This window comes from Acyrthosiphon pisum, chromosome A1 (genome assembly GCF_005508785.2).
Source record: "Acyrthosiphon pisum isolate AL4f chromosome A1, pea_aphid_22Mar2018_4r6ur, whole genome shotgun sequence".
Taxonomy (NCBI): Eukaryota; Metazoa; Arthropoda; class Insecta; order Hemiptera; family Aphididae; genus Acyrthosiphon; species Acyrthosiphon pisum.
The window spans coordinates 83,172,608-83,184,897 of NC_042494.1; the positions used below are offsets into that span (position 1 = coordinate 83,172,608).

Below are 12,290 nucleotides of genomic sequence, written 5' to 3' on the forward strand. Positions count from 1 at the left end.
ATTAGCAACTGAGTTGGAGGACCTGGCCGCGGATTGAATTAGATTTGTGAGATCTAGTCATCTTAATTAAATAAATAAACATACATCATAATATTTTAATTACCATGAAATAGGTTAGAAGTAGTGATAAGATTATGAATATTTTCGCTACGCTAACCGTAAATTTCTAGCGCGCCATAGATTTTCGCTACATTGTATATATTGTAGTGACGCTATGTTAATCGCTACAGCTAAAGTAGTGTGCTACTGTAGCGTCGCTACAATTAGCGCGCTACTCCCGACCACTGCTTATTGATAAATACAAAATGAATTAAACATAAGGAACTATTATAAGATTCCGTCGACTGTCGAGCATAGAGCTCGCCGCAGTGTTTTGTAATACGTGTCACAGTCGGCACGTCAGGTACTCTATGGGTTGCGTATTTGGAAGTGTATTAAGAAATTTGATTTTTCTATAGGCAAATTAAGGTAAAACAACAAATAGAGCATATTTGGCTGAGAGGCTTAGCCCCCTCAAAAACTAACGATTTCACTACTATAATTTAAAAGCATCATACAAGTATTAAGTATAGACCTGATAGGCCCTCCCCAAATTTCACTTTTTACGTTTTAAATTAAACACTATTTACGCCTAAAGTGTATTTTTGTTAATGTATACGACGGAACTATGGAAGGGATTGATAAATACAAAATTTTTTTCTAGTCAAAAAAATAGCCGATTTGAAGAATTAACAGTAAGATCATATTATGTGTTAATTCAAAGTTTATTTGGTTAATATTTTATACATTTACCAAATTAACTATAGTAATAAAGATCAAAATTTGATTTTTGTTGCAATATTCTAATGTTTTTTGATATGTTATCCCAAAAACGCATCCTGGAACTGTTCAATAATCCAACAACCATGCGCGTATCGTCTCCATCTAATGACAGATATTTTGGTTCTTCTGCACTCGTATTCCTCCATTCGAATTTTAAATCGTGTGAATTAGGATTTCTAAAATTCAAAGAACAATTGAACAATATTAACTTTGGACTCGGTGAATTAACGCAACAAAATATTATGTTTGTCAATGTTCTGATCATAATTAATAAACCATAATTTCAAACACACCCAGTTTTAGCAAAATTGGTCCACAATTTACTCATTGTTCTACACATTCTTAACTCTGGTGAATTTGCCCTGGGTGTAAATCCAAATAATCGTCCATGAAACAAATAACTTAATTCGTCAGCGTGACATGCACCTATATGAAATGTTTTATCACCCAATTCAGTATCACGTAGAATAAATGATAATATTTTATATTATGCAGAGTTCAGTAGAATGAAAATAAATATGAATTTTTACCTTTTAACGGTTCAAAAGTAGGTCTCAGAAAATTGAGCATTTTTTTGAAAACATTGATTTTTCCGTCAAATTTGAACTCATAGCTGTACACGGGCGTGACATTTTGTTGGAGAGAGTGTTCATAACTGCGATGAAATTCTTTAGAAAAATAGAAATCACCGTAAAGCTATAAACGAAAATAAAAACTTTATAATTTAAAAAAATAATTGAAAATAAAATATTCCCTTCATTCATACATTTCTATGACTATAACTAAGTAGTAAAGAGTTTTAAAATCGGATATCATAATTATTATTGTTAAATAATATTTTGTGTGTAATATTTATAACTCAAAATAAATTATTTAAAAGGTAGACGTACCTTCAATATGTGTTATCTCCGTCATTCCAACACATAACATTATATTTTACATTGTTATTTTTAATATTAGAGTGAATTGGCCTATTATAAGATATTTAAATGTTAGATTACTTCTAGGGCTTCACTCTAGCTTTTTATGATATTTTAGCTATTTGAAAGTTTGAAACAAGTTATTATTATTGAAAAATTTACAATTGTATACGCTGAATATACGCTAGTAAAATATTAAGTGCGGGTAAGACGTCCTCCTAACAATTTTGTCTTGTATATTATAATAAGGATGGGAAAACAAATTCATAGAGCCTATTATTATATTTGTCCTTTTGGGTTTTTTTTACACTAATATTACTACCTACATGGCATATTTTTTCCAATTTAGTGGTTCCACATTCTACGTTGCGTTCATCGAAATAAAAGTTCTTTATTTTGTTCACTACTTCTTCAGTATAGCCATATTTTCTTTCAAACAATTTGTTGATTTCCTCGGTACCATTTATGGTTTTCATAAAATTTTCATCTGAAAATAAAAATGTAACAATAAATATTGAAAGTTTTAAATAACAATTACTAATTTATACTATGCTATACACCTATAACCTATGCCTATCTAGTGCGGTAGACAAAGGTTGGACGTGGGGGTTAGATCCCCCGTTGACTTTTTATTACCTTAATAAAAAGTTTTGAGAGGGTGGGGGATTTTCCAATTGTCCCCTCCCATAGATCTATGTCGTTTTCTTTTTTTGATCCCCCCTTTCAGAAATCATATCTACGCCATTGTACCTATCTACATTCTACAGACTAAAATGTTTTTACAAATGAACAACTGTTATCTTTAAATAGTATTAATATATAATAGTCTATAGATAATTTTACCTTTCTCGATGTGTATAAATTCAGTGAGTTTGTTCTTAAGTTACTTATCAATTAGCATTTATAAAAGAATCAATACAAATATTAAATTGTACATTATTATGATAAAAATATGCGTCAAGTATATTGAGTTAAAAATACAACTTACCTCCAAAAACTAACAATCCTTCCATGTTGTTGATTCCAACTATTACAGGTACTGTTGATGCAGTTTTAACTAAAATTTCTGGATGAGCAGGTAAAAATTTGTCAGTGACTGCTTCACTTTCAACAGACGGAACAAAATCATAATCTGGATTTGTCTTAGCCTTTTAAAATATATTTTTTTATACTTGTTAAACATTAGTAAGCATTTATTAATAAATCAAGTAAACACATTTTGTAAATCTTTTTACTTTTATTTTAGATGATTTCTTTTCAATTTACTATAATACTTTACCAGAGATTAAAAACGTTTTTAAGGGCACCGCTATCTATGCCTTCGTTGCTCAGTCTTACAAACGTAAGACATAGCAAAGTTTTGTTCACTAGTTTCAACAGTGTGCTGTTAGTTTTGATATTAAATAAGTGAATTTACCCAAACTTTTAGGTAAGAACATTATCTGTTATTTTAATTTTCAAGCAAGTAATGGGTATGAGAAATATCACAAATTAAAAATGCTCATATTTCGCATGAAAATTAAAATATCAAATAAAAGCCGACGCTTAAGGGTAGCCTTCTCTTAATTTGTTTTGTTACCTTTAATAAAGGTTTTAATATTTTTGTTTTATTAAATTGGTTTGTTACTAGGTAGGTATAATGTTTTTGTTTTTAAAATATTTTTAATGCGTTGTAGTTTTAGTTTTCTACCTAAGTACAATGTAAGTTAATATCAATATTAATTTTGACAACATTTATATATTTTGGGGAAGAGAAGCGAAATAAATAGATACTCATTAATTAAGTACCAGTTGATACATACAGTTATTTTTGAAAAATAGTTAACTCTTTAGCCACTAGTATAATAATTATATTTAAATTAAATGAAAACAGTTAAAAACTATGGAGAGAGTAAAAAATTGGCGTTTTTTAAAAATGTTATTTAGCGTTTATAATTCTGATATTATAATACGTATAATTGATATACAATTTAGGTTTATCATTTTAATTTAATTAAAATTTTTCTAATTATTTTTCATTACTTAAAAACGTTTTTAATCTATGTTTCTTTATGCATACGTCAATGGTAATTGATTTGACAATATCAATAGCTGGTATATTAAGTAAGTATCTAACAACTTCTTTAGGGTTGTCTTTTTTACACCCCAAATTGTTGGCCAACTTAAAAGCTGATTCTCTATGATTTTCATTCAAAGCCCATACATTAAACATACATCCACTTTGCATAATGGCTTTTTGAAAATATCCTAATTAAAAAAAAAAGTTTTAAATAATTTAAATTGTATTTGCTAACATTAATATACAGACAAATTGCAAGTTAATTATATAATTTCTAATTGTAACCAGTGGCGGCGTGATTGTAGCTATTTTATAAAGCGGACACCTCATGTAAAAGTGGGGTGGGTATCCCAATGACTTCAGTTTCAAAGACCTAGACGGATAGACTAGTTTATATAATTTATACTCGCATAGTCACATACAACCTGCATTCAAAATATGTGAAAAGATAAGTGGAAAATGGGGAAAAATTGGTGTGTGGGTACTTATTTAAAGTAGTTGCTTCATAGAAAAAAAAGTTCACACCGCCATAATGGACACCCGTAGGAAATTTATCAAGAAGGGGCATAATAAAATTAAACACCAAAAAGTTAGTTAAAATTGTCAACATTATATTTTAATTCCTGGGGGTGGGGGGGGGGGACATATGCCCCGTATTGTCCCGCTCCGGACACTCATGACCGCCACTGATTACAATCAAATACAACAATACACATTCAATTTATATTGATATCAACCTGTAGATAGTGGAGACAGCATGTGACAATGAACAGATGCTGATCCTGCACTCTCTCCAAAAATAGTAATGTTTTGATCATCACCTCCAAATTCAGTGATATTAGCTTTTACCCATTTAATAGCAAACAATTGATCTTTTAAACCCATATTGCCAGGACACTCGTCAATATCAAAGTTGAGAAATCCTAAACACAAAATCCGCAGGTTATTTGTTTTGTTATACATTAATAGTATATTATATTTTATAGATGTAATTACTATACCTATTAAGTTACAAAAAAAATAATAATATTAATTGTCTTAATGTCTATATAATTACCAAGAGCATTCAGACGATAGTTGATTGTGACTACGATTACATTTTCATCAATCAAATAATCAGGAGAGTAAAAATCTAACGATCCAGATCCGTTATAAAACACTCCGCCATGTATGAACACCATTACAGCCTTCTTTTCATTTTGTTCTTCCTGGTAAGGTGGAAGGCCAAAACAGCCACAAGAAAAATTCAATCGATAACTGTACATAATAAATGGCATTTTTTTTTCTACAATAGGTAGGTACCTGCAGTGGCACAAATATGTTTAAAAATAAACAATCTTCACTTCCAACAATTTTGTTCTCCAAGAAAGAATACTGCATGGACATATTTCCTACTGAAAATGCTTTCAATGTGCCAGACCATCCTGGATGTTTGACAGGAGACTGTAATATACAAACTATTAACGGTCTAAACTAAGTAAATAGTTTAGTATAATTCATTCAAACATGAAATATTTATAATATTATGTACACATATTATAATATATTAATAATGATCAATGAATATATAGTATATAATATATTATTAGGTACTGATATGTCATAATATATATATAAATAAAAAAATGGCCCACCTTGAATCTCAAGTTTCCAACAGGTGGTTTAGCGTAGGGTATGCCTAGAAAACTGACGTAAGGCTTATTTGACGCTTGTGTTTTGTAGTGAATTCCTTGTAAACTACCTTGCTCAATAAAAACCGTTGTTTTCTTTTGTGGCTAAAACAAATATTTGTTGATACCTATTAACACTTTATAAATTTATAATTATAAACATTTTTAATAAACAGTAATATCTCTATTATAAGTCTATGTGCACAAGAGATCTATTTTTTAAATATTTTATCTTTTTCAAAAATATAAGATAATCGTTCAACATTTAAACTTCAGATGCTAAAAACAATATTTGCGGAGTTACGATTAGATTTTTTTTTTTAATTCTACCATTACATTTTATGAAGAATCTTGTATCAATTTTTAAGTTTTTTGACTGAGTGATAAATTTTTTATCGACATTTATTGAAAAAAAAACTAAAAATAATCTAAATGCCCATAAATATAGCTCAAAGTTTTATAATATAATTTACGAATGTATTTAAACATTCGGTGAAAGTATCTACTCGTTTTTGAATAAATTACCGTTTTACCTCAATTTTTTTTCTATTCTCATTTTGAAGTGATTTAAAATTTTTACTTTTGACTCATTCATAATACTAAATAGATTCTCTTTCCTACTGGAAAAGATGCTGAAATGGAAAATCGAAGCATTTCTACAACCATCATTAGAGTTCAGACACAAAAAAGATACACGTAACACTGTAATAGGTATCAATACATTTTCCGCCCATAATTTTAAATATAAGAAATATAATTCATCAAATTAAAATAAAATAACAAGAAGTTAATATATTCGATATAATGTTATGTTTTCATACTCGCTTTTACCCACTTAATTGGCAATAAATTAATTTTTAACAATATGGGAAATCAGTGTTGGGCTGGCACACTAAAGACCTAGGGATCGGTTTTTTCAAGGGGCCCCATAATGAAATACAAAATTTACTTGACATTTTAGTGAAAAAATTCTCACCACCTTTTTTAAAATACATTACTTAATTCAAATTCTGATTTTTAGAATTTTTAAATAACCTAAGACCATATTTTCAAATTCTTCATATTTGTTGTACTACTATATATTAAAGAGTGTCCTGTACTCCTGTGGCGATACAAACTTATATTTAAAAACTATATTTAAAATGAGAATCTCCTTTTTTACTGAAAATAATTTTTTGCAGATAATAATCCTTAAATACCTATGATTTTACAATAAAAAACTATAAGTAATATTAGATGTAGTATCTACCTATTCACTATTCAGTATAGGTACTTAGATAATTTTTGCAAATTATTAATTTTGATAATGGTAATAGGTACTAATTACTAACATTTTCAAATCATCTAAGCCATATAATAATCACCAATTTCCATATATACTATATAGATTAGATACGTATTATCCTTAGTATACAAAGTTATATAACTCAAAACACTATTTCGAATTTTGTTTAGAATGTTTAGATGCATCAAAATTCTCAAAAATAAAATATTTGCTGAATAATTAAAAGTAAAAAAAGAGGATTCCTATTTGAAAAATGGAAGTTTTAAGTTTGTATTGTAACAACATCGTCCTTAAATGGTATAAAAAATCTCAATTATTCGAAAATTTTCAAGTGTATTTAAAAATTCCAAAAATCAGAATTTGAATATAATATGTATAATTAAAATAAAAAAATACTTAATAGGGTGAGCATGCTTAAAAAAACACTGTATAATATTAATGCGTAGCCTGACGAGGGGAATTATTCGTTAATAATAAATTATGAAATTATTGAAATATTTGAAACTGCAAAATAATTATTAATAATTATTAATTACACAGAAACGAAATTATAAAAACCAAAATTAAATTTAGGTTACCTATAGAACTTTAACGACAAATCCATAAGCATAATATTATTCAAGTAAACTTTCAAAAGTAAATAATGTCTAATCTTCATAATTGTAGGTGTATAGTATTATAAATCATACATATTTTTGTATGCAACATTTTTATTATCGCTGAATCCAATAGTCAGGCCTCGTTCGAGCTCATTGTTTTTAAGGAGAGATATAAATCTAACTTAACTTGCAGTTGCGCATAATTAATCCAAACAAAACAACTACTATTTATTACCTACTAGACACTTGTACTATTATGCCCTGCCCTATAAAGAAAAATTGCGTACGGTTAAATGTATCGATAAATACTTTACGGGATCTTTACTCCCTACATATAGACCAAGAACACGCCAAGCAAATGAAAAAATTCACGAGACCCTAAAAAAACGGAGGGCGTTCGCGGCCCAGCGGCCATGGCCAGACTGACACTGTGGGCAATTGAAAATTTGTACATATTATAAACTATAAAGTATAATTGTATTCCAATTGTAATTTTTAGTGTAAATTATAACATAATATAATAATCGTTTGGCACAGTAACCGGAGAATGATTTATATTTATATATATTATACACGACCGTACCGTCAGGTATCTTACAACAGTGCTGGAAAAAAATCTCTTGAACTTGTTGACTATGACTTTAGTTATGAAACGCCATTTGACGAACGTCCGCCATGGTTTCGACATAATCGAACGAATAGTTATCAAAATTTATCTCTTGTTTGCAGTTAAGGGGAATAGACGGACATCCGACCGGGCCCGCACAGACAATATCACTAATATACCTACATTATGGGTAACGCTTAATTAATTAATACCACTCCTAAACATCTAATCAGCTGAATTCTCGCCACCTAAGCTCAAAAGTTCACAATCGTGACCCGGTGGCGTCACTACGCTTAGTACGATTTTAATATTAAAGTGTAAGTCAATACTGTCCAAATATTAAAAATAAAAATAATAAATTTATAATAACCGATAACAGAACGCTGCACGATGGCGGTCAGATGAAACATTTACAATATGAAATGTTTAATTATATTTTTTTAAATCTGTGAAGGCGACCGGTACATCACACGTGTGCCCGTTATAATATTATCAGCAGACGTGTTGTAGCACAATATTTTTCGTGTTTGCCGTCCGACACAGTGACACACCAGTAGAGTATGAATTTCACTTTAAAAAAAAATATGTTAGAACTATTTTTTTTTTTTTGGTAGGGGGGGAGGGATAAAAATTATTATGACCTAAGGCGCCAACTCCCGAAATATCTCTGCAGGAGACCCAAGAGGACACGTCCCAGGGTGCCAGACATAGGCGTAGCGTGAAACTTGAAGGTGGCTCTAGGGTTTAAAGGAGATCGAGGTTCCCCTTAACCTTGGAAAAATAAATTTTCTAACAGTGATGCTAGATACTAGGTAATAAAAAAAGTTGTATAGGTAATACATACCTCAATAATCACTTGTTATATTTGTGTGAAAATAGGGGCGAATGTAAGTTCCCATACGGCCACACGAAATATAAAAACCACACATACTTACGCACACGAAAAAAATACCATCAATAACCATATAATATTATGTAAGTTAATCTAGACTCTAGGTACACACTGTATACAAATAAAAAATGTTATTTCGATAGAAAAAGAAATTTCCTTCCCACTTTACATGAAAACCAATCAGAAATATTTTATTTAACCTTACGGCTGCACGGTTAAAAATGGACGTAGTATAAAAATTAATATATTAAGTTATCAAAATATTATGATTGGAATTAGGCCACGGGATATGCGAAAACATGTATGACGCAATCGCACAGGTGGCCTTTCGGCCCAGAGAAGGTTGATAAGCGGGCACAGAAGTGGTGCTCAATGCTCGAAGCTATAGTGACTAGTGACTACGGTAAATCTAAAAATAGTGTTTCGAGATTCTTTAAACACGGTGTAGGATTTCTCCTTTAATCCTTATACACTTTTCCTGGGCCATAACCTTCTATTATATATCAATATATTGATCTATTCGTTAATTTTGAAAACGAAATTGAAAATTGAAATAAAAATCTTTTACGTCTATACTTATTAGTTTTTTATTATTACTTTTAAATTGAGTTTTAATTGTTAATACAATTTTTTTTTTGTTTTATTATCATAAATTACTGATAATTTCTTGAAAATTACGAGTACAGCAACATTTACAGAATGCAGGTATTATTAAGTAGGTAATATAAACATTATTAGTTATTATTATGCAATGTATAATTAATAAAGTCTGTATTTAAGATGTTCATTATTTATGTTTATATTGTAATTATTATCCCTACTTATGTGGCTATAATATGACTATTGTCTAATATATTATTACCTAATACCTAGAGCCTAAAAGTAAGATTTACATTTTTTAATTAATCATTACACATAAACAACAACTCTGAACGTCAGTTTATAGGTACTAGGTATATAATATTATTTATAATACTAGCAAAGTAATTTATTCTACTATTAGTAGTAATACAGCATGGGTTATCAATGCCGCAATTAGCGGGGGTGCTGGGGATGCGCTACACCTCCAAAAAGGGCCCTATCATCATATTTAGGGGCCCCTTATCAGACATTAAGGATTTTAGATTTTAAACCAATATGAACTTTAATTCCTAAATACAATACATGATGAAAATTGAAATTTTTCGATACCTACCTGGCTACCTGCAACACGCGTCCAACATCTAATATTATTATGTTATTAAAGTATTGATTATACTTATGAAGATAACATTTTATACGACCTATTTAACCATAAATTGGCCTTATAAATTAAACTTTATTGATATTCATAGAAAAAAAACTAAAAAAAATGAAATTGAAATTATCCGTAAACAGCTCAAAACGAGTCAAAATATTTTGAACATTGTATCAAGTATAGGAATTGATAAAATAAACATTTAGTGAAATGTGCTAATTGCATGCTAATTATTTGCCAAAAAAAAAATTGGAAAATTCTAATGTGGGGGGCTGGAGACACGTACATAAATTTTCATGTATCTACAGTTATTCGTCTTTGAATTACAAAAAAATCTTAGTTTTAAAAAGACAATTTTTTTATGAATTTTTAAAACAAATTTATTTAAACATTTTCGTGAATTTTACGCTGTTGTCAATATTTTAACTTTAAATGTTTATAAAAATTTTTTTTTATATATCTATGGTCTATCTATAGCCGTGGTTTGTATCATGCCATTTTTCTGTTAAACAGATTACATCTAAATTTATATAATTAATATTATTCTGTAGGAACAGCACAAATTCATCAAAATGACAACTTATAGTTTATACTTCTAATATTACAATGAAATATGTTTAAAATTATTAACAAAGTTACATTTATTACAAAATTCCGAAACAGTGGCAAAATATTGTGTTTTAAAATCCAGAAAGTGGTTTAATATATATTTAAGTCTCATAATTATTAGAAAAATTTGAAATCTGAAAAAAGGGTTTGGAACTTAAATTTAATTAAACTGTTTTTCATTTTTATAATATGTTTAATAGGTCAGATTCTGCATGTATAATAAAACCTTTAGAGGTTTCATTTTTTTTAATATACATTTTGTCATCTTTGAACTACACAAATTTAAAATTCCTATCTTTAGCAAACATTCTTGTTTTATAAAATAAATTTCTATTATATTTCGTGAGATAATTATTTATAAAAATACCTGCACCTCTCCAGCTTTCATTTATACTATTTGCGCTAATTTTTTTTTTTTGCGAGATCTATTAGATTTTTTTTTTGTTCAGCTGACATTAACTCAGCTACAATCTTTGTTGGTTTATTTGGTATTTTTGTACGTATTCGATACGCCTTGACAACAGACACCGGTTGATCCAGTTTAGATTCAATTTCTTCTACTATTTGTATGCAGTTTTCTGTTTTACATTCAGTTACTCAAATTATTTCAATATGATTATAAACTGATTTTTGTTTTAGTGAATTTATCCGCAATGATAATAAATCACAATCCAATCGCAGTTTACGATTATTTTCTCTTAGTAGTCTATTTTCTTCGCTTAACTCTTTAACAGTGTTTAATACCTCTCGAAGTTGTTTTCCAAAATCATCAAATTGGCTGCTCATAAAGTTGACAGAGGTAAATAGACTGTCCAAAGTTACATTTGTATATCAACACTGAAGTTGCCTGTTTTAACTTTGGAGATATCAGGTTTACCGTAGTCAAATTTACATGAAACACATTAGAATTTTTCCTTGGTTGCAGTGTTTAGTTTTCTAAAGGTTGCCTCCCTAAAGCTGGCACATGTATAATATAAGCATTCCTTACAAGTGGAACATTTTAATTCATCACCAGTATAAATTTCGTATGAATATGTTTTAAAAATTGGGAAGGTAGGTCGAAAATTATATTAATATGATAAAATCTTCCACCAAATAATGGTTATTAATATATAATATATACATGTTAATAATACAATTAAAATCATTGCCTACATATTTTGTTAAATATGTATTATTTTTATTTATTTAGGGTAATCGAGTATGTAACTAGGGTCCCGTGTCATCTTTATTATTTTTAATAATTCTTTACATTCTGCCTTACAATGAACCTTCATGAATAACTCGATATTCCTAGTTCTTTTATTTAATTACTTAAATATAATATATAACCTTTTGTTAACTTTTAAAATATGCCAATTTATGCATAGGTACTGACTTCATGTCATCTCCCTTAAGTTTATAGCAATGTCTATTGTCTTATGTACTTCGGTGCTTAAATTTTTTTTTCAATTCTTCAATGAATCTAAAATAAACATAACCTGTATTAATTCTACGCCTTCCACCGTATACTATTATTAATCTTATTATTATATTTTTTTTTTATCTTTTCTGTATTCTTACATAATTTATATAATTTTATTGATTTTA

At 28.8% G+C, this 12,290-nt stretch overlaps 1 protein-coding gene across 1 annotated transcript in view; it reads right to left on the minus strand.

The window, feature by feature from the left end:
* LOC100164811 overlaps positions 1-8,145 on the minus strand; it is a 16,981-nt gene extending 8,836 nt beyond the window's left edge. Inside the window, exons 1-11 of the mRNA XM_001949329.5 lie at positions 7,939-8,145; positions 5,436-5,576; positions 5,104-5,244; positions 4,859-5,009; positions 4,539-4,724; positions 3,802-3,989; positions 2,731-2,890; positions 2,069-2,229; positions 1,353-1,518; positions 1,116-1,248; positions 800-998 (exon numbers count right to left, since the gene is read on the minus strand). Coding sequence (XP_001949364.2) covers positions 800-998; positions 1,116-1,248; positions 1,353-1,518; positions 2,069-2,229; positions 2,731-2,890; positions 3,802-3,989; positions 4,539-4,724; positions 4,859-5,009; positions 5,104-5,244; positions 5,436-5,576; positions 7,939-8,043 — 1,731 coding nt within the window. The 5' untranslated portion in view covers positions 8,044-8,145. The remainder of the gene's footprint in view (positions 1-799; positions 999-1,115; positions 1,249-1,352; positions 1,519-2,068; positions 2,230-2,730; positions 2,891-3,801; positions 3,990-4,538; positions 4,725-4,858; positions 5,010-5,103; positions 5,245-5,435; positions 5,577-7,938) is intronic.
* Positions 8,146-12,290: the final 4,145 nt, after the last annotated feature.